This window comes from Lycium ferocissimum, chromosome 10, assembly GCF_029784015.1.
Source record: "Lycium ferocissimum isolate CSIRO_LF1 chromosome 10, AGI_CSIRO_Lferr_CH_V1, whole genome shotgun sequence".
NCBI lineage: Eukaryota > Viridiplantae > Streptophyta > Magnoliopsida > Solanales > Solanaceae > Lycium > Lycium ferocissimum.
The window spans coordinates 17613805-17636665 of NC_081351.1; the positions used below are offsets into that span (position 1 = coordinate 17613805).

The window sequence follows — 22861 nt, forward strand, 5'->3', positions numbered from 1 at the left end:
AGTGGCATAAATGAGCTATTTCCAATAGTTCGATAGCATATTTCAGCCTTTTCTATTGTAATAATAACACTCTCAAATTTGGCACTCAGTAGAACTATATAGAGGGGAAACCAAGGGAGTAAATAGATAAAACCACTGTACGAGTATTTGATAAAATTACAAAGACATCTATAATAAATACATAGGTACACATAGATTTGTAACTGCTTTACCTAAAACCCAGTTCAAACAAGGGTTTTGGCTTTCTCAATTACACATCTTTTTTTCCTTCTGGAAAGTTTTTTAAAGAACAAAAAAAACTTGGAGAGTAAATGGAAGGAAAGTGTGTGAGACCCATATCTTCTCGGCCATTTGAGCAAAAATTGGAACCATTCCACACTACATGGCCTGCGAAAATGATACAACTATTGAAAGGATAGTCTATTAGCCCGTCAATTACGAATTGACTTTTGAGTAATTCTGGACAAGATCTCTCAAATACATTTCCAAAACTTTAAGCTTAGGCCATAATTGAAACATTATCTCCAAGCACCCTTTTAATTCGTTGGTATATACTTCCATGGATAGTGAGACATTGACTCATTGACTTCGAATTCGTTCTAATTCTACCCATATTTTACAAGCTGAAAATAAACTCCATTGACTAACAAGCCTTGTAATGATTCTCTACAATATAAAACTCTGTCCTGCACAAGTTCTTCACACACCAAAACAATCTTCACAAACCAAAACAATCAACTGAATTGTTTTAGCCATGATGATGATTCCCAGAGTATTTTCTTTCCTTTAGTTTTCCACTCTCTTATATCTCTTCATAGCTACTTTTGCATCTACTGAGGAAGCAACTGCTCTCCTCAAATGGAAAGCTGCTCTCCTCAAATGGAAAGAAACTCTCCTAAACCAGAATAATTCCTTATTGGCTTCTTGGACGTTAAGTACTAATGCATGCAGGGACTAGTATGAAGTTAAATGCTTAAATGGTTGGGTAAACATGTTGAATATTACAAATGCTAGTATCATTGGCACACTCTATGAATTTCCATTTTCATCTCTTCCTTTTCTCGAATATGTTGATCTTAGCCTGAACCAGCTCTCTGGCACCATCCCACCTGAAATTGGAAAGCTCACTAATCTTTTCCATCTCAATTTGTCCATCAATCAGATTTCATGTTCAATCCCACCACAAATCAGCTCACTAACCAAACTTGAGACTCTCGACATCTTTGACAACCATTTAAATGGTTCCATTCCCACAGAAATAGGAAAACTTGTCAATCTTGTTGAAGCTTATCTTGGAAAGAACCAATTAACGGGTCATATTCCTCCAGAAATAGGTAGCTTGGTCACTGCAAAATTGCTTTATGCTTTCTCCAATGAATTGTTCGATTCCATTCCTACTAAAGTAGGAACGATGAAGTCCCTTGAGAATTTAAGCTTACAAACAAATCATCTTTCTGGTCCAATTCCCAAAACAATAAGTGACTTAATTGAGCTCAAAACCCTGTACCTTTATTCTAACGAATTCTCTGTTCCCATTCCTAGTGAGTTGGGGAATCTGAAAAACCTCAGTGATTTGAAATGATCCCATAATCAGCTTGTCGGTTTAATTCCAATTACTCTAGGTGACTTAACTGAGCATCAAATTTTGTATCTTCATTCTAACCAACTTTCTGGTCCCATTCCTAGTGAGTTGGGGAATCTAAAAAACCTCAGTGATTTGGAATTTCCTATAATCAGCTTACTGGTTCAATTCCAATTACTCTAGGTGAATTAACTGAGCTTCAAATTTTGTATCTTGATTCTAACCAACTTTCTAGTCCCATTCCTAGTGAGTTAGGGAATCTGAAAAACCTCAGTGATTTGGAATTATCCCATAATCAGCTTACTGATCCAATTCCTAGTGAGTTGGGAAATCTAAAAAACCTCATTGATTTGGAACTATCTAGTAATCAGCTTACCGGTTCAATTCCAATTACTCTAGATGACTTAACTAAGCTTTAAATTTTGCATCTTCATTCTAACCAACTTTCTGGTCCCATTCCCAGTGAGTTGGGGAATCTGAAAAACCTCAGTGATTTTGGAATTATCCCGTAATTAGCTTGCCGGTTCAATTCCAATTACTCTATGTGACTTAACTGAGCTTCAAAATTTGTACCTTAATTCTAACCAACTTTCTGGTCTCATTCCTAGTGAGTTGGGAAATCTAAAAAACCTTATTGATTTGGAATTATCTAGTAATCAGCTTACCGGTTCAATTTCAATTACTTTAGGTGACTTAATTGAGCTCAAAACCCTGCGCCTTTATTTTAACCAATTCTCTGGTCCCATTCCTAGTGAGTTGGGGAATCTGAAAAACCACAATGATTTGGAATTATCTAATAATCAGCTTACCGGTTCAATTCCAATTACTCTAGGTGACTTAACTGAGCTCAAAATTTTGTATCTTGATTCTAACCAACTTTTTGATCCCATTCCTAGCGAGTTGGGGAATCTGAAAAACCTCACTGGTTTGGGATTATCCATTAATAAACTTAGTGGTTCAATTGCAATTACTCTAGGTAGCTTAATTGAGCTCAAAGCTTTGTATCTTTATTCTAAAAAACTTCCTGGTCCCATTCCTAGTGAATTGGGGAATTTGAAAAACCTCATTGCATTGGCATTATCACTTAATCAACTTTCAAGCTATTTGCCAGACCAGCTTTGCCAAGGTGGGAAACTTGAGAAATTCATCGTGGATAGCAATAAGCTAACAGGGCCAATACCAAGTAGCTTGAGGAAGTGCTCTAGTTTCAAAAGGGTTCGGCTTAATAATAATAGTTTCACTGGGAATTTATCTGAAGCTTTTGGCATCTATCCAGAGCTTTAGTTTATTTATTTGAGTGCCAATGGTTTTCAGGGTGAAATCAGCAAAGAATTGGGGGAAATGCAAGAATTTGACTGATTTACGGATAGCCAAAAATAAAAATTACTGGTAGCATAGCACCAGAGATTGGAAATATCAATGGGCTTCTAGGACTCGATCTTTCATCGAATCATTTGATTGGGCAGATTCCTAAAGAAATTGGTGATTTAACCTCTCTGGTTAAGCTTTTTGTGCAAAACAACAACATTTCTGGCAGTATACCCAAGGAACTTGGGTCACTGACAAAATTAGAGTCCCTTGATCTATCATGTAACGGATTGAATCTGTCAATCCCAATTTTTGTTGGAGATTACGTGCACTTGTTTCAGTTGAACCTAAGCAACAACAAATTTGGGCAAAAAATTCCAATGGAGATAGGGAGGATAACTTAGCTAAATGCACTTGATTTCAGCCTTAATCATCTTGTTGGAGAAATACCCCCTTATCTAGCCAATTTGAAGAACTTGGTAAGCTTAGATCTTTCCCACAATGGCCTCTCTGGCCGTATTCCTGAAGAACTTGAAATATTGTTTGGTTTACAAGATGTTGAGTTGTCATACAATGAGTTGGAAGGTCCAATCCCTAATAATAAAGCTTTTATCAATGCCTCATTTGAGGATAATAAAGGTCTTTACGGAAATGTAACAGGACTCCACCCCTGCGAAAGGCCATCTTCTGTGGTGAAGAAGCAGTTAGTGGCGAAGAGAAATAAACTCATCCTCATCACTGTACTTCCTGTTATGGGAGCCCTAGTACTACTCTGTGTTTTCATTGGTGTTCTCTTTATGTGTGATAAAAGAGACATTGAAAGACGTGATGATGGTTGGATTTCGATATCTATGTTAGATGGAAAGGCATAATACAGAGATATCTTAAACGCCATAGAGGAGTTTGATGCAACATTTTGCATCGATCAAGAAGGGCATGGAAGCGTTTACAAGGTAAACCTTCCATCATTAGGGAATATAGCTATGAAGAGACTTCTCCCTATAGCTGTGAAGAGACTTCATTCTTCATTTGAGAATACACATCCTAAAAGCTTTATGAATGAAGTAAGGGCATTGATTGGGATTAAGCACCGAAACATCATGAACCTCTACGGCTACTGTTTGGATACAAAAAACTCATTATTGGTTTACGAGTATGTAGACATGGGGTGTTTGTCTAGTATTTTGAGCAATAAAGTTGAGTCCAAGAAATTGGATTGGCTTAAAAGGGTGAATATCATCAAGGGTGTTGCTTTTGCTTTATCTTACATGCATCAGGATTGCTCACCACCGATTGTTCATCATGACATATCAAGTAGTAATGTTTTGCTTGATTCCAAGTATGAAGCTCGTGTTTCATATTTTGGTATAGCTAAGTTTCTCAAACCAGACTTGCCTAATTGCACTGCTCTTGCAGGCACATAAGGATATGTTGCACCTGGTAAGGTCTAACTTTATTTATTATCCTTGTCTTAAAACTTCATGAACTATAGCCAAACACTCTTTACACTATTTTTATCTCATTTACACATTTAAATTGTTATAACTTTTGGAAATTGTATTGTTTTAGAGCTTGCATATACAATGAAGGTTACACAAATGTGTGATGTCTATAGCTTTGGAGTATTAGCATTGGAGATAATCAAAGGAAAGCATCTTGGGGAATACATTACTGTGCTAGCAAATTTGTCCACTAGAGATCATGTGCAACTTAGAGATTTGTTAGACGAACGCCTTCCATATCCTGAAGATAGAGTAAAAGAGGTTTTGGTTTTTATCATCAAGCTAGCAAGTTCTTGTTTGCTTGAAACTCCAAAATCAAGGCCAACAATTAATGCAATTCATCTCTAATAGGTTATCATCAATGAAATCGCGTCCACCTAATTATGTAAGGTGAGCTATATAATCCCTTAGATGTGAGGTGTCTTTGTATGAAAATGAACAAACTTTGAAACCAAGTGGCTGTGAAGTATGTTATTTGATGAGACGGTCCATGCCAAAATTATTACTGGGACTAGTATTATTATATATTCAGAGTGCTTATCTAGTTTATTGTATTAGAGTATATAATGTAGAAGGTAACTGTTCCTTGTGCCAAAAAGTGATGAAAACAAGCTTCATATTTGCTAAATACTGATGTTATGGGATGGAATAATTGCTTCAAGCCAAGTGACGAGAGAGTCAATTTTAGAAAAAAGGACACCAAATTCGTACTGCCATTATTTGTCTAAGTTAGTTGAGTTCTCCAAATTAAATGCTGTTTTGAATACAATAAAACTAAGTAACCAATTTTAGAAAAAAAAAAAAAAAAGGAGATCATGAGAATAGTTTGATAATAAGTAGACATCTATTTCCACAACAAGCCTGAACTTTTTCCGCTTGTGCATCTTATGTTATTCAACAATGCACTAACAAAATTTCTTTCGCATTAGCTGAAATTTATCATTTTTTTTTATAAGTTCAGAAATTGGATAATTAACCTTACCCCATTCGTTCCAGATATTTTAACTGTAGGACCACTAAGCATGGGGAAGAGCTGGATATTTTTAGAACGAGAATTGAAAATGCTAATTTATTAAGCCTTTACTCCATTTACCTATCCTTCTCTTGGTCTGCTACATAAAAGAGGAAGTTGACACAGCTAAAACTCACCAGAAATTCTTTCATCACTTCCATTTATAACAAAGTTTAAAATGTCTAGACTTGTAAATTTTTTATTTATTGAGGTGGCACATGTTCTGTTTCTATACGCCATTAATTGCCAGTTTCGTGCCTACTTTAGTGGATAATTTTTTGTTCATATATGTGAAGCTACTTTATATACAGACCAATATTGAAAGTATAATACTTTGTTTTAGATCTTTTCAAGTAGCTGAGAACTGAGTAGGAAAAATGGCAATTGGCGGCATGGTTGTTGATGGACAAGTTAGCGATAGCCGCTTTAACAGGAAGATAACATTTACGGTTGTCATCACTAGAACTGTTGCTGCATCAGATGGCCTCATTTTCGGATTTGATATTAGAATTCCAGGTAAATATACTTCTTTTCTTTTTCATTGTCCATTTTATTAGACTGATCGAGTTCCGGTTTTCTGGCATTGAAACAATTGGTAATCGTAGATTATACATGCACTCAAAACTCATTTTGTTTTCCGATAAGCAGTTTAAAAAGGAACTTTCTGAGCATTTCTTTTCTAGCCGTGAATCCGAAATTGTGAATTTATAAGAGTCATATAAAATCGCCTATTAACAGGGATGAAGTGACTTATATTTGCTATCTTTCGTTCCAAGGAAAGAAGATATACTATTTATTTTTGGAAAGAAATTTCTATGATATTATCGAAACCACTTGCTAGACATTGTCTCATTTGTTTGTGAATTTCAGACTGATGTGCAAATCAGAAATAAATAAATGAACAAAAAGGACATTGTGAGGGTTAATTTCACGTATGATCACTTGAACTTGTTAGAATACCACATTGGTTAGGGAATGGACTAGTGATTTACTTATATGGACTTGAGCAATCCTTCCCTCATAAACTAGCTTTTGGAGTTAGGCCCAAGTGTCATATCTTTACAAAACTTTACCTACTACTATGATATTAAAGTTACAAAACTATTTCACATATGTGAAATAAACACTAAACTTTTGCAAGACGTAATCACAATGTCTATGTTGTACACAGAGATTTAATCAGTTTAATTTGTACATCAAGAGGAGTGACAAAAATGAAGCCATTCCTTGAAAACTTCTTCCCATCAATACTAAAGAAGGCAGCAAGATTGCTGGTGCTGAATCAAACGTGTATTGTGTATACGACAGTGAGGTTTTAACAGCCTACACTTCATCACTCTACATAGCTGGCTTGGTTGCGCCTCTCGTAGCTGGTCATCTCACGGCAGCCATAGGACGAAGAAACATAATGATAGTAGGAGGCTGCACTTTCCTTGCTGGTGCTCTTATCAATGGTGTTGCTCAAAAGATTTCTATGCTCATCTTGGGTCGCATTTTGCTAGGCTTTGGTGTCAGCTTTACTAACCAGGTAGCAAAACATAGAGTCTAGTAATCTTATTTTGCTAAGTACAACAAAAAATTTGATATAGTGTGAAAATTGTTTACATCGCCAGTCATTATTTTAGTTAAAATCATTATTTTGATTCAAATTAACTTACTGATAAAATTGAAACTTCAATGTAAGGATCTCTTGACATTAAAATGAAGATATTCAAGAACATGCATGCTTTATATTTTGACAAAAAAAGTATTTACCATCTATATGTTTGATCATCATGTAAAGCAGTAAAGGGACAAAGGAGACATAGTTTGGAAGTATATTTAATTACCGTATTCCATCATAATATTTGTGCATGTATTTGAAGGCTACTCCTGTATACCTGTCAGAAATGGCACCTTCAAAATGGCCTGGTGCATTCAGCACAGGCTTCCAATTCTTCATAGGCCTTGGCGTTGTTACTGCAAATTGCATAAACTATGGCACCTCTAAGCTCAGCTGGGGATGGTGCCTTTCCCTCGGCCTAGCCATAGTTCCAGCCGCAACAATGACCATAGGTGCACTTCTCATTCTTTTAAAATATATATATATATATATATATATATATATATATATATATATATATATATATATATATATATATATATATATATATAATTGTGGTGTTAGGGTCAATTTGCGAACACCTCAACTATTTTCTCAAGTACCTGCTACCTCCGTCTAGCACAGATATTGGGTATTTCTGCCCATTCAAGCTTAGTCATATGAAAAGAAATCACCTATCCCTTATTACAGGACCTTTACTTTTGAGTCCTAAAGCAAATGCTTTAATTTCCTTGCCCCTGAGCCAGCCCTGTGTTGACATCCAATTTTGGCTCATCGTGCTCGAAATTAACGTATCGGCACAAAATACAACTTTTTACACATTTTTTTTCAATTTTAACACAATTTATTGATAATTAACCTTATTTCTGCAAATATTAGGATTTTTATCGATTTATTGTCATTTAAATTAATTTCAATTTTCATTTCTTTTTCACAGTCATATTCACATACACATATGCAACACAACACTACAATTTAGTTTTCGTAGCTAATTATATTTTAATTTCTTTATAGCACAATACATCTTTTTAAATATGAATCACATTTTTATGTACATTTTTAATTGCATATTATTACATACATTTATATATGTATATTAGTTATATTTTAATACAGGCCATCAATACAAGAAAGCCTGAAGAGTTTATCGCAAACATAATTAGCTACCCGGCTATTACTCAGTGTAAAATTAATTCTATCTACCCACCTTGTAAAATTAATTCTATCTCCCCACCTACTATTTCATCTATCCCATCTCTATCTCTACCCTCATTTTTCTTAATTTAGGCCAGATTTGTTTCTTTCCCCATTTCTCCGTGGCCCCCACTCTTTTCTTCCTTTTTTTTTTTTTTTTTTCCTTTTTTTGACTCTGTCTCTGTTTGATTTTTTTTTTTTTCCAATCTCCCGATCTTCATTGAGATTTTGGGCAGATTTTGTTTGACAATTCACCCCTCTTATCATTTTAGTCTCATTTATTTCAATACACCCTTTCCTTCTTTCTTTTCAACTTCTCTTTTTCCTTTTTTCATCTCTCTTACTTAATATTCAATTTTCACCCCTTCTGTTCAACTTTTTTTCTTTCTTTATTTAATCTCACCTCTCCCTCATTTTTACACGACACCAGCCAACCACCTAAAAACTCTTCTCCCATTTTCTCATTTTTTCTCCCAGAAAGCCTACCCCCATTCCCTTAACTAGGGGTGGGCACAGTTTGGGTCAACCCGTAAACCAAACCGAAATCCGAATTTTTTTAGTATTTGATTTGGATATTTGGATTATAGATTGGATTTTAGATTTTATTTTTAAAATTTATGGATTTTGGATATGGATTTAGTACTGTGGATTTTTAAATATCCGAAAATCTGAAATTTTTGTACCTTTTATCTAGCCTTACGTATATCATATGTGTCCAGTACTAATAAGTCTAGTTTCTAAAGGTCCAATAGATTAATCCTAAAAGCCCTACCCCTTAAAATATTAAGTCCAATATACAATTCTCTACTAAATCAAATATAATTTATGGTTTTCTTACTTCTCAAGTCTCAAAGTCTCACGTTAGTGTCACCCATGGCAGAGTTCTTTGTTATTTTTCCAAATGACTACTTAGATTTTATTTTATTCATTTTCACTTTTCCAGAATGCTTTTATTTGGTATAGATTTACTATGTTGGACATGACTTCGAATTTTTAATCCTAATTTGAACTGAAAGGTTTTTTTTACTGAGCAATTAAGATTTAGATTTACCTCTATAAAACTAACACATAAATTTCGTTCCTAATAAGTTTGTCTTAAGTCTTAAGAGTCAAATTTGAAAATACGAAATATCCAAACCGAATAATCCGAAACCAAACTTAAAATATCCAATCCAATCCGAACTTATTTGGATTGGATTTGGATTGTACTTTCTTCAATCCGAAACCGAATATCCAAACCGAAAATTTCATATCCAATCTGATAGCCCGAACGCCCACCCCTACCCTTAACCCCCTTCTCATTCTCTTCTTCTCTTCAAATAAATACACATCTTTATATTTACACACACATTACATATGGATATATATATATATATATATATATATATATATATATATATATATATATATATATTACATTACATATACATAGATTATTCATAATCTTATTCTTTGTTTTTCCGCTCGTCCTCCTCCGGCGAACTCCATGGAAACCGGTGATTGTGCTTTGCTCTGTTTTCTTTACCAACGATTTTTTTAGTTCCTGTTGTTGTTGTTGTTCACTGCTGCTGCTGCTTTGATTTTCTTTTCTCGTCTAATTTATTTATTTATTTTTCTTTCTGTGGTTGTTCGGATTTATTGTGGGTCTGTTGGTAAAAAAGTTTGGACTGTGTTCCTTATGAGTTTTAATCATATTTTGACACTATTTTATCCTTTTTTTTTCTTACTCGAAATAGCTGATATTTAACAAATATTACCTTTATGGCCGATGAGAAAATTTCTGTCGATTTTCGTGGCCTCCCCTGCACATAAGATGGGTTTATTTTAAATGGCAATATATATTTATTATCGTTTCTTTAATTCATTTAGTAAAAAATTATCCATTACTAACATTTTACTAAGCCTTATGCAGGTATTAAGAGTTATTTTCTAAAGGCAACTCTCGAAGATCTTCTCGGATTCTCTATTTGTATTTATTTTTACGTTCTTAAAATTATACAAAGCATAAAATATAGTTAAACTTTACTTTTGGGATGTCGGACGGTGGTATTCATTTATGTTCTGCTTATGCGATTTAAAGTTCATTATGTGTTTTAGGAAAATTGCTAGGCCACTATTTCAAAACGAAAGTTTACTGATGTTCTTTATTTATATCACATCATTCACAATGTTGTATTGTGTTTGTTAATATTTTTGACATGGAATTTTTTGTTTACTAAAATCATCCTTTTAAACCTTTTTTTAAACATTTGTACATACCCTTTTAACTTGCCAGATCTTTGGAAAACAAAAATCATTATATTCAATCATATTATACCGTATACCCTCTCTCATCAATCAATCAGCAATTAGTTCTTTTAACTAATGTTAGTAGTCATTTAATTATACGTTTGTACTTCCCTGTAAATAACTTTTCTTATATTTTATTTATTTTGTCATTAAAGTCTTTCATTTAACGACTTGTTCTTTTTCTTAGATCCATTTTTCATTCTTAAATGTATACAGAGCTAACAAGTATAGTGATATTTCTTTTTTGGGGTGCATAGCGATGATTATTTAGTTACTTGTTCATTGTTATTTCTTGTAGCTAATATTCTTATAGTTACCACGTTTCGCTAGAGTTTTAATTTAGTAGCTTAGCACACTTAATAAATAGGTGATTTACCTCAATATTTAGGTTTTAGAATGTACTCTCATAATTAATTGATTTGGTGTACATCGGTAATTAAATTAGTTAACTCACCTTAAGTTGCAGAATAATTTCATGTCCATTCCTTATACCTTTTCACATACTCAAGCTATTAAGTTGCAGATAACTTTTTTAAATAATTGTTTATATCACATATGTTTTAAATCTTTTTTTTTTTTTAATTCAGAAGCAAATCGTTCACTGTTAAGTAATAATACCTTTATATTGTATTCATTTAAAGCTAAAATTGTTAGTCACTGTAATTGTGCACTTTATTTACTTGTAAATAATCACGTAATACGTATTTTTATACATATGCAAATACTTACACCTTTTACTACATAAACATTCAAATTAGTTATTCTTTAGTCTAAATTCTATTAATATTTTTGTAAATAATAATCAAGCCTTTTTACACATCCCTCTTATAGTTAAAATTGGTCCAGCCGGGAACCACATTTGTGGATTCTGAAGGATGTTTAACACCTTCCCTTCGGAATAATTTGAACCCTTACCTAGAATCTCACTTGTTTTTGTAGACTATTTTTAAGTTACATACGTTAATAATTTATAGGCACCCTAGTATACCTTAAATGCTAAGTGGCGACTCTGTACATAATCAATCCTTTTAGAGCCCATAAGTTGTACTTTGTTTAGCCTTGGTAAAAATAGGGTGCAACACCCTGCATTTTATATCTTTGATGAGATTTGAACCACGAGGTTCCATTATTTTTATCTCATTTTATGACCACACCTTGGGCATAGGTGCACTTCTCATTTCCGACACTCCTAGCAGCCTAGTTGAGCGAGGAAAATTGGAGCAGGCAATGCAATCTCTGGCAAAAGTTTGAGGAACCAGCAACAACACTGAAATTGGATCTGAGTTAGCAGATCTTTTTAAGTCTTGTGAAATTGCAAGAGCTTCACAGGAAGAGCCTTTTGTGACAATCTTTAAGAGACAACACCGGCCTCATTTGGTCACGTACATTGCCATACCATTTTTCTAACAAATGAGTGGTACTAATATCATTGCATTCTATGCACCTGTGCTTTTTTGATCAGTAGGTTTAGGAAATAACTCGGCTCTACTGAGTGTTGTGATTCTTGTAGTAGTCAATCTTGGTTCAATCCTTGCGTCTACTGGTATTGTTGATCAGTTTGGTCGGAGATTTCTCTTCATACAGGGTGGAGTATAGATGCTCATCTGCCAGGTGCATGCCATATATATATATATATATATAACTATAACTGGCACAACTCTTTATGCACATAAATAATTCAAGATAAAACTCACCCTAAATAATTAGTTGATGAGTTTAAGTTCTGTATACTGACATTGTATAAATTTTTCTAGGGATCCTTTCGTTTATGTCCCTTCGGACAAACTTAATTACTGGCAGTGGCTTAAATATACAAAACCTATACACTAATATGTATACTATACCTATAGTATATGTATATTTTATGTATATTATATAAACCTAAACATTTGCTGGCTATTTTTTAAACTAGATCACCAAAAGGTATTGGGTTGTAATTAACCCTTTTTTCTACAATAAGCCAAATAAGGGAACCTGAAAAATAGAAGCACACAGAATTAATTGAAGTGCAATTGGTTAAGGTCTTATTAAGGGTCCAGTATATAAGTACGCAAAGAGTTTTAACGCTTATGTAATGCAGTGCACAATTCTCTTACATTATCAAGTTAAATTTACTTGCAATAACAAGTAACTGCTTACAAGAAGTTTGATCTTGTAACCACGAACGTAGAGTAATTAGCTTGCTATAACAGGTTAAATTAGACTAATAATGCAAAAAAACTTTATATTGTCCGTATATATAGCTCAGATCCTTATGCTAATTACATCATTGGCTTAATGTTGCTGAAGGTAGCAATTGCTTCTACACTAGCAACTTCAATAGGTGAAAATGGAAGCAAACATATCAGCAAGCAGTATGCTGCCTTAGTACTTGCCCTGATGTGTATCTAGGCTGCTGGTTTTGGTTGGTCACGGGGTCCTCTAAATTGGCTCATTCCAAGAGAAATATTTCCAATGAACATGCAATCAATTGGATAGAGCATAAGTGTGGCTGTGAACTTTGCCACCACATTTGTGCTGTCTCAAACATTCTTGGCCATTCTCTATCACTTCAAGTATGGGGCTTTCTTGTTCTTTGATGGTTGGATTGCTATTATGACCATTTTTATTGTGATGTTCATGCCTGGGACTAAAGGTGTTGCTTTGAATTCCATGCATCAAGTGTGGGAGAACCACTGGTTTTGGGGTAGGTGTGTTTAAAGATCAGCCCAAGTGCCACAACAAAGAAGTTAAGTTGATTATAAAAAAGTTTGTATGTAGTTGCTTTTGTAATCTTAAAAGAGGAATTCTAACATAACGGGATCACTGGGCAATAGAAGTTTATAGTTGATTTTTTAGTGATTGAGTATAAGGTATTTAAAGTTAAAGTATTGGTATCAATGTAACAACAAACATGCCTAAAATGAAATTATGAGATAGACATGTATTTTGAAGCCTATAGGACCCTGCAAAAGCAAAAATCAAAAGTTCAGTATATTCAAATAGAAAGTTATCCTAATTATAACATAACACAACACCCAATGAAATGATACCATAGAAAATTATAGAGAAAATCAACATGCTCGCGATATGTTTCATCTACATACCTTCTTAGTAGTGGTTTTGTCCCAATTATCGAAATTGGATCTGTAACAAGCTTGCAATTATGCGTTTGTTTCCTAGATCCAGGACAAAGATGGTGTAGGCTTCTGAAAATCCAAACAGTTCCATCATTGCTAAATAACAGGCATAAATTGAGATAATATTGGTGAAAACATATAGATGTGTGCAAATTCTAGGTTGTTAACACCTAATTTTCACCTCATGAGATGCGTACTTTAATTTTCGAATTTCCTGAGTCAAAGACGGAGTAAGGACACTTCCTTTCAATTTTAAAATTTTAAAAAAAAATTCGAGAAAATTGCAAAAAAATGACTTTTAATCATTATTTCCTGAAAACTGACAAATATGAGAAACACGAGTTATTCACTTTCATCCCACTCCGTCTAGTAAGGGAAAATTACTAATTTAAACAACGTATTAATTGCGGCTCATTTTGACCGCATTTTCTCACATTTTTAAATATCCCCCGGAACTATGTCAATATTGGGCTTGTTTTAAAGTTAATATTTTAGATTTACGAGTTTTGAAATTTAATTTTCCTAAATAATTATTTTACTTAGTAAAATGAGTATTTTTAATATATGGTTTGATATGATTTAAATTAAGGAGGGTTTTTTTATTTTTATTATTTTAAACTAAGGGGTTTTTTTTTTTTTTTAAAGGGTGGAAGTTTATTAAAAATAAACATTCCACCCCCCACTCTTTCATTTCTCCACCAGACCCCTCCTCACCTCTCTCAGGCGATTGCATGCGATTTCTCTAGGGTTCCACCATTGGCGGTCAACCCACAGCGATCTACGGCCATTTTTGGCCAGTTTTTGAGGGGTTTTGTTCCTTATGATGAGTTCTCGTAATCTCCAGGTTCAATTTCGTTCAAATTTTATTTTTTATACCAAATTGAATCGTGTTAAGGTTTGTTACTCTAGGTTTCTTCGTGTTATGGTTGCCATGGGCAGGGCCTTGAGCCCTTTGCCATCTTGTGCACCATAAACACTCAATGAAGGAACCTAAGGGGAAACTTCCTAAATAGATTCGTGGTTGGGTACGAATTTGGGGGATTTTATCTTGTTTTGTACTATTGTACCATTATGAGGTGGTAATTTTGTTTTATTGATGACGAGACGTACTATCCTAGTATTTTCTGATTTTATTTACATTTGTTCGGGTACAATTAGTTAGATTCTTAGTTTTATTATGTGATTTGGGTGAAAATTTTGTTGGATAGGGTACAATAGGTACAAATTTGCTGAAAATCTGTTTGTCCTTGACTGAAATTCGAATTTGTTTTGTGGAATTGGGGGGAAATCTGATTTTTGGTCTTTTTTGTCCCTAGGGTTGAGATTATCATTCTATAAATAGAACAGGATTGTGACATTTTAAGGGGTCTGATTTTTATCCAAAATTCTCTCATAATCATCCTACTGTTATTTTACTACTATACTGCCTAAAAATCTACTATTATTACACTACTGCACTGATATTACCCCAAAATACTATTACTACTTTGAAACATTCAAGAACAAAAGAGTTGTTTAAAGTTTTTTTTTTTTTTTTTTTTTTTTTTTTTGGTGTTTGAAGTTTGTGATTCAACCCCTCCTTTTGATCTTTAGGTTTCCCTACAAAAAGGTAACACCTTATTCTAGTTTGTTTCATTCCTATTTTAGCTTATTCGTATACATTAACTTGTTTATAGTAGCTTGAAATTTGTTTTAGTTGCTATTTTATGAAAACTAGTTCATGTATATACATTAATGTTGCTTATGTATGTTTGAATGCTGCTCAGTTACTATGTTTGCTAAGTTTATTAAGTTATTGTGTTATAATGTTAATATGATTAAGATCAAAGAGTTCTTAGATGTTAACTAATAAGTATTAAGGCCAGAAACAGGTTTAAAATGAGGCAAATCATTAGTTTTGATTCTTAATTACTGTTTTATTGGAATATTAAGATCCTAGGAGATTGTTTTTTTCCATTTTGTGTGTATAACTATTACTCTTTATAATTGTTGTGTCTTGTTAGTCCTATGTTGATTGCTGGGAATGCAGCTTGAGTAATTGATCTCGAATATAATGATTTTAAAGTAAAGTGTAGGTATTGATGTTAGTTTATGGTTGATTACAAGTTTTTGAACTGATTTGGAGCTTATAAAAAATCATTTTCTATTTCCTTATACCAAAAAATGATTTTCTGTTTCCTTATACCTGCTTGTTAATAGCTAAAACTGAGTTCTAAATGGTGCCTTTAATGAATCCTGTTTCCTTAAACCTCCTCTGAAATATTTGCAAAAAAAAAAAAAAAAAGAAAAAAAAAGCCTTTTCAAACCCCTTTAATTCTCCGATTTATAACTAAGTGATAGATAAAGTGACAAGAAAAGGCTTTTGTGTCTTTCTGTGACTGTTTAGTCTCACATCTGTACATGTTGCCATCTTTAAATCTTACTAAGTGTTTGAAAAATAGAAACTGACCCTGTGTTATTTGGCTGATCATGAATCATTTTAGATAGTTTAACACCTTTTGAGAAATAGTTTAAGTACCTGAAACTGTCTTGCAGTTGGAGTTTTGAAATTTTGAAGTTTATTCCTAAATCTATGTGTGTTGATTAATTGAAAACTGTCTAAAAAAATAAAAAAAATAAAAAGAGAAAGGAGTTGTTCCAACAACTCCCCCCCCCCCCCCCCCCCCCCCCCCAAACTATTGAGTATAAGTCTTAGCTTGTATTGACTTGTCTTCTCTCTTTACTAGTCCCTCACCTAGTTTATTATGAAAACTATCCATGTCTCTATTTGAAATTTGAGTGTAGATTTCATGTGTTCTTCTTATTAAAATAAATAGGAGTATAAAAAGACTAAAAATGAATATAGAAAGTAAAAAAAAAAAAAAAAACTTAGTAGCAGCTTAAGTTCTTTTTCTTTCTTCTTAAGTTCTTTTTCTTTCTTTCTGTGTGTTTGACTTCTTTAAGACTTAATCATTAGCTAAATATCCTTTTTTTTTTTTTTGAAACTGTGCTATGAGTCTGATTCAGATTTGAACTTTGCTGAACTTAATATTATGTTTAAACTGAGACTAAAAGTTGCTTTAAAAAAAACAAGGAGAATACTTGTTTGCTTATACCTGCTTTGTTACTTGTTGGGAATTCCATAGACATACATATATGTGATTCCTACTCTTTCTTACTTTGTTCAAACTAAGTGTGGTGTTTTGTGCTGGGAATAGTATTATGATATTTATAGTCACAGTTTAAAGCTTCTTTGGACTTGTAACTATTCTCCTGTGAACCTCCTATTATCTATGACTTGCTGTGACTTTAATTGACTCATATCTACACTTAAGATAGACTTATACTCTCCCTGATTATTGTGAACCTGTTTGATTTTGTCTTAATCACTCTTTGTAACTTAATAAGACCCCTGTGTGACTCCTACTCCTTGTTTTGGATTTCTGTGGGTAAATTCTGAATAAGTCTTAGTATAAATCTTCATTTATGGATCCTTTTAATGCTCTATGAGCCTGGATATGTACTAAGATGATCCTAAGTGATTTTTTGTGACCTTGGCAACTTAAGAATTGGAAATAGAAATATGATGGTGTGTTTGGTAGTTTGTTTGTGTATCCCTCCATCGTATTGTGCTTGATCTCATGTCCCTTTGTTCCCTCACCCCCTTGATGTAGCTGCTGCTTTTTCCTTAGCTATCTTAACACCTCTTATGATTCATTAGCCTAAGTTACATTACTAAATTATTGAACTATGTAGCTTTTGCTTTTTCTGCTTGTTGTTGTTGTTTGCGTCATCCTCTTTGCTTGCTTGCTTCTTGGTATTTGCATTCCTCCCAAACCCAATAATGAGCTAAACACTGGTCCTAGAATGAATATTAACTGAATTGGGAGGGTTTTCCTGAAGGTTTTGCTCTCCCATGGTGGGTATAAGGAGTGTATACAAGGTGCACATCATTGGTTTTGTACTTAGTTAAAATGAGAGGCTTATTTGCTTCTTGGGCTGATCCTGGGCTCGTTTTCATCACTTCCTTTGGGTTTCCTTTTTCTGTCTTATGCCAGCTGATTGCCTAAGCTCTGTTTTGGGCCTTTTCCTCTGTTTTACGTGTTTACAGTTCAGTAGTATTTATTGGGCTTGGCCCATTTGATGTAATTTAAATTTTTGGCTTTGTAATTTGTTTAGTTCTTAGCTATGTTGAGTAGCATACTAATATGCTTATACCCCTTCTTTGTCCATGACTACCCAAACACCCGTTGGTGGGCCCCAACGAGGCTCACTAAAGCATCTAGATCGAGTCTACCAACTTGGAGCAAAAAATGGAGCGTACGTTTGGACCCGAGGATTAGCCTAAATGCATAGTACATTTTTATTGGGCTTGGTCGGCCCAATCCCTCATCTCTTAATTTATGAATTTTATATTCCAAATTTGAGCATCTATTTTATTGGAACCTTTAAAAGTTATCCTATAGTTAGATTTTCCCAAACTTGACTTTTCAAAATATTACAAATTGGCTCGAATAAAGGGATATGACTCATACAACTCTCCTAAAATTAATACTATTTCACAAACTTGGACAAAAATTGATCGATTTTTAAAAATATGAGGACTAAAATGATTATTTTAAGAACATGTGGACTGTTTTGTGGACTATATGGACTGATTTAAGACTTGTGGACTGACTTGGACTTTCAAAAACTTGGACTATCTAAAAAAGACTAAAATTGGTTCAAAATTGATAAAAAATAAATATAATTGACAAATGGACACTAATAGTATGCCTTAAACTATTTTCTACACTTAAACAAAAACTCTTTAAAAGCTTAAAACTTAAAAGGGTGGGCTTACGTGGTGTTCTACCTAGGTGTTCTAGTCCGAAACCCAAACGCCCAATTTTGGGCAAAACTTTATCACTTTTATTTCTTGAAATGTGATATATTTTGTATGAATGACTAAACTCTTTGTTGCGGAAATATAAGTGGAAACAATTTTTTTTCACTATAAAAATTCATATCTGCAAAGGCATACTATTAGAACCCGTAGGTCAATCGTATTTTACGGATCTTTAATACCGGGGTGCCTAACACCTTCCCCGAGGGATCGCTAGAACCCTTACCCATACTTTGGTTAGATTAGGTTTCTTTTAAAATTTAGCCATTTTAATTGAATCCTTATCGAACTGGTTTTCCTAATTTCCTAAAAATTAGGCGGCGACTCTAAACAATATCCATTTAGAGCACCATCGCGTAGAGATATATTTTTCCTTTTTTCCGGTACGATTGACAACCGTACTTCTCCGGGACACTTTCCTTTTTAAATGAGGCAAGTACAAATCCGAATCGGAAAAAAATATCGACCCGCTACAGATGGCGACTCCGCTGAGGATAATTTAAGGTTCTAACCATAAGGGTTTTAATAATTTGTGTTTTTGTATGATATAAATTTTTTAAGTGATGTAAATTATTTATGTGTTTAAATTTTTGTAAAATATAACTGTCATTCATGCATGCATACTCTGCCACTCCTGGCATTTATTTTATATTTTTTCAAGGGTGACAACGCGGGATAAGCTGCGGTCATACCTTCACTAAGAAACCCTTTTATTATATTCTTTAGAGGTCTCTAAGGTTGAGTGGGCATGCGGTCATCCCATGTACTGGAGAGCCCACCCCTAGCTTGTCTGCTTGGGTAACCTGTGTCATTTGTTTGAAAAATCACTCTAGAATAATTATCGTAGAGCAAAGCCAAAATCCTTACTGATATAGCGCATACTGACCATAGACCGATTTGGGTATCTCAGACCTACCTGAATCGGACAGGATAGACACCTTACTGTGTTCAGATGATGTAAAGCCTGAAGACACCGCATCCCACTATTTGCTATTTGGAAGCATTATTGTGCCTTGTGTGAAATAAATTACTGTTCCTGGGGGCGGGGGACTAACAGTATTCTGTCTTGCAGATGTCTCCTGATGTGCAGTTTGATATGATTGTGGGTCCACCACCAGGTTTAGTGATGTGGTGGGAAGGTTTGACTAATGATCAGAAGAAAGAGATAAAGGGTTGCATAGGGCATCTACCCTCGTTGATGAATATGGATGGGGATCCAGGTCTGGTAGAGATTATTACTAGTTATTAGGATAATGACATAATAGTGTTCAGATTTGGAGAAATAGAGATGACTCCCACTCTAGAAGAGATTAGAGATGTCATGGTAAGCGTAGGACGCGCTAACAAAAGTCCAAAAAGAAGTTGGCTCAAAATATCCTTATCCCTCACAAACCTACCCCAAAAGAAATCAACGACATATTTGCTATCAACAAAGCCGATTGGGCACAGGGACTCGCTATAACCTTTAGAGAGTTATATGGGAGGTATTCATCCAAACAGGGGTATGAAAACCACATTCTTGAGTTTTCTTCACTCCAATCCTGGGAAGGTAACCAAACGCTAGCCTTCATCACCTGTCTATTAGGAACCATGATATTTCCACTAAATGCCTCTGTAGCTATTGACACCTGGGCTGTCTTTGTTGCCCGCACTGCTCTTAGGGGAGTTATGACGAATGGGCTTACCAAATATTTTAACATCATCCCTATTATCCTATCAGACATATACCGAGCTTTAGGAAAGTGCCGCAGCCACTATTATTACTTCCAGGATTGCAACCTCTTAGTCTAATGGTTGATACTGAAGCATTTAGATAGGAATGGTATATCTTCCCGCCGAGATCTGGCCCTGAGAGAGGATGATTTAGGAGTTGCCGTTGTGCCTTGTGGGGTTCAAGATAAAAGAGGATGGGCTCACATCTTTTCTAGACTGAGAGAAGAACATATCAGGTGGAGAGTACTTGATTTTCATTCCAAGACTGCTTATGTTAAGAGCTATAGGTGCCCATATTTACCGCTTATGGGAATTAGGGGAATCAGACACTACGCATCATTGGGAATACTTAGACAGTTTGGTATGGACAGGTTATTCCAAATGTGGGAAATATGGGAGAGTTTGTACGAGATTACGAAGAAGGTCATATCTAAGGTATAAAAGATGCCCAGAAAGATTAGTAGAATATGATAAAGGAAGATAAGTTGGATGAGGATCCAAATAATCCAAGTCATGATGAAAACTACTACGAGTGGCTTAGGGCTGAGCTAGCTGGAACTCGCTTACTCCGTGGATCGTATCTGTACAAATTTCCCGTAGATAGGGAAGCCGCGAATGCAATTCAGGTTAGAAGAATGAAATGATGGATGGAAGGAAGAGAAGTGGATCATTAAGCAAAAATAGAGTATGACCAAAAGATAATTAAGAGTTTAACAGATGAGGTGGATGCCTCATTAAAGAGCTTGGAATGGCTTGACAATTTTGTTAAGGAAGCCATAGATACAGGAACGTCATTGACTGACGATCAGAGGGGTCAGTGGATTCAGACAACATTGATGCCAGCCTATGTAGCCATTCAGACCGCCCTTCAAAGGGCCAAGAAGGCGTGAGGTAATAGAGAGCAGATTTCCATTCGTGGAGTGGACTTTTTTTTATTATTGCATCTCATTTACTGTAAAAGCCTTGTAATCCCACTTGGAAAAATATTATTAATGAAAAGCATTGGGATTTTTATTTTTGGAAACAATACATTTGTTTTACATATGGCATAATTCTGCTTCATACGCTAGTAGCCTCGGAGCAATGAGATATAGGAAAGCGAATTATATATTATCTAAATGCTTATTTGATGTAATGCTTTGTGTGAAAATCATATATACTGTTGAAACTCTTGATTGGTCCATATTCCGGACACTACCTAAAAGAAAAACCAAGAAAACAACCCTTAAAACAAATTTAGCTCCACTTTTAAAAGGTTGATTTGCTAATAGGAAATGGAGACCCCAGACAAAGATGAGTGCGACTTCTCCTTATGTCAACCTAGTCAATGACGATGAGAACATGGAAGCGACAAGTGAGAAAAATCGACAATTGGACGACAGTATAGCCTTGACTACTGCTAGAATGAAGGAAGCTGTCCAAACCACTAAGGCGGCCAATGAGAAAATGAAAGAAGCAGAAACTCTCCTGGCTTATTTTGAGGAACTAACTAAGCAACAACCTTCCAATCGGGTAAAACGGGGAAAGACACCTGAAGCACCACTTGGGAGTTATGTCCCGCTCAGTCAACAAGAAGGGCTTGACCCCATACCTTATGGAAACAATGAACTATTTATCCCCAATCTGAAGGTCTATGGAGACCCGGGCGAGTCTCAACTCGAGGAACCTCTGATTTTATCCGCAATTGTTCTTAAGGGCACAATATCGCACAATTGGGGTGCGCCAGTAGAAATTTCCAAACAAGAACTCTTGGAAACTTTGGGGATTTTTGGAGTATACGCGCAAAGCCCAAATCTGTTGCCACCATGTGCTCTTGTTATGATTTACAGAAAATGCCTCTACCATCGATGTCAGTCGGGCCATACAGCCAATGAGTGTGGAGCTTTAGAAAGAAAGCTTATCCAATGGATTGACCAAGGGAGAATTAGCCAACTATGGGGGCCCCACTCCTTCTTGACCCATGACCATAGGAAAAATCATCCAGAAAGGATATCAAGGGTTAGGTTCTGGAGGAGCGACTTCTCTGAATTTGAGGAGTCATATACCAGGATTCACTCCCTATTATGTAGCGTGAAGAAGATAAGAGAGTACCACAAACCTATCAGGGTCGCCCAGGATCTTCAAGAGAAAAGGTTTGCGTGTTTCATCATGGTCGCCCTGGCCACGACATTGAGAAATGTGTGGATTTCGAGCTTGAACTGGAACGCCTTGTGAATGAAGGCAATGTTTGAATTGTCGCAGGAAGACAAGGATAGAGGATGAAAATGAAGAAGAAAATGAAGACCTGCTTAGTATGGTTGGGTAGAAAAACATAAGTATCCCTTTACTGTTTTCAATAAGATAGAATATCCCTTTCCCTTTTGATGTAAACTGAACCACGCCGACCTGATGTCCCGTCCCGATGAGGATACGTGGGAAGCCTACATAAGGCCTGGTCAGGATAGAAAACTAAGTTTCGGGTAGCATAGGAAAAAACCTTTTCTGTGTATGCCTGAACTACAGATTGATTTGATTTCAATTTGGCGGGATACATAGGCAGTCTATTTAAGACTCGGTCCTTTTATAATAAAAATTAAAATCCCTCTTAGTACAGGATGGGTAGAAGAGAATCAATCATGAAGACCACTTAACAAAAGTCAATATTCCTAAGAACACAAAAAGACCAAAATACCCTT

General features: G+C 34.9%; 2 protein-coding genes and 1 pseudogene across 2 annotated transcripts; all 3 read left to right on the forward strand.

Moving 5' to 3' along the window:
• The first annotated feature begins 991 nt into the window (after positions 1–991).
• On the forward strand, positions 992–3762 carry LOC132034666 (probable leucine-rich repeat receptor-like protein kinase At1g35710). The gene is made up of 5 exons (XM_059425045.1): positions 992–1568; positions 1766–1960; positions 2271–2865; positions 2976–3224; positions 3315–3762. The coding sequence occupies exons 1-5, from the start codon at positions 992–994 to the stop codon at positions 3760–3762; spliced, it is 2064 nt and encodes a 687-aa protein (XP_059281028.1).
• Positions 3763–3873: 111 nt separating this feature from the next.
• On the forward strand, positions 3874–4740 carry LOC132034667 (MDIS1-interacting receptor like kinase 2-like). Its single transcript, XM_059425046.1, has 2 exons — positions 3874–4306; positions 4460–4740. The coding sequence occupies exons 1-2, from the start codon at positions 3874–3876 to the stop codon at positions 4738–4740; spliced, it is 714 nt and encodes a 237-aa protein (XP_059281029.1).
• Positions 4741–6607: 1867 nt separating this feature from the next.
• LOC132035141 (sugar transport protein 5-like) lies at positions 6608–13428 on the forward strand (annotated as a pseudogene).
• Positions 13429–22861: the final 9433 nt, after the last annotated feature.

Excerpts from the sequence above, each read along its gene's own strand:
- LOC132034666 (XM_059425045.1), top strand. The coding sequence starts at position 992 with ATGTTGAATATTACAAATGCTAGTATCATTGGCACACTCTATGAATTT. Across the intron at positions 1,569-1,765 it reads GGGGAATCTGAAAAACCTCA|GTGAATTAACTGAGCTTCAA; the intron begins GTGATTTGAAAT and ends CAATTACTCTAG. Across the intron at positions 1,961-2,270 it reads ATCTAGTAATCAGCTTACCG|GTGACTTAATTGAGCTCAAA; the intron begins GTTCAATTCCAA and ends CAATTACTTTAG.
- LOC132034667 (XM_059425046.1), top strand. The coding sequence starts at position 3,874 with ATGAAGAGACTTCTCCCTATAGCTGTGAAGAGACTTCATTCTTCATTT. Across the intron at positions 4,307-4,459 it reads TAATTGCACTGCTCTTGCAG|AGCTTGCATATACAATGAAG; the intron begins GCACATAAGGAT and ends GTATTGTTTTAG.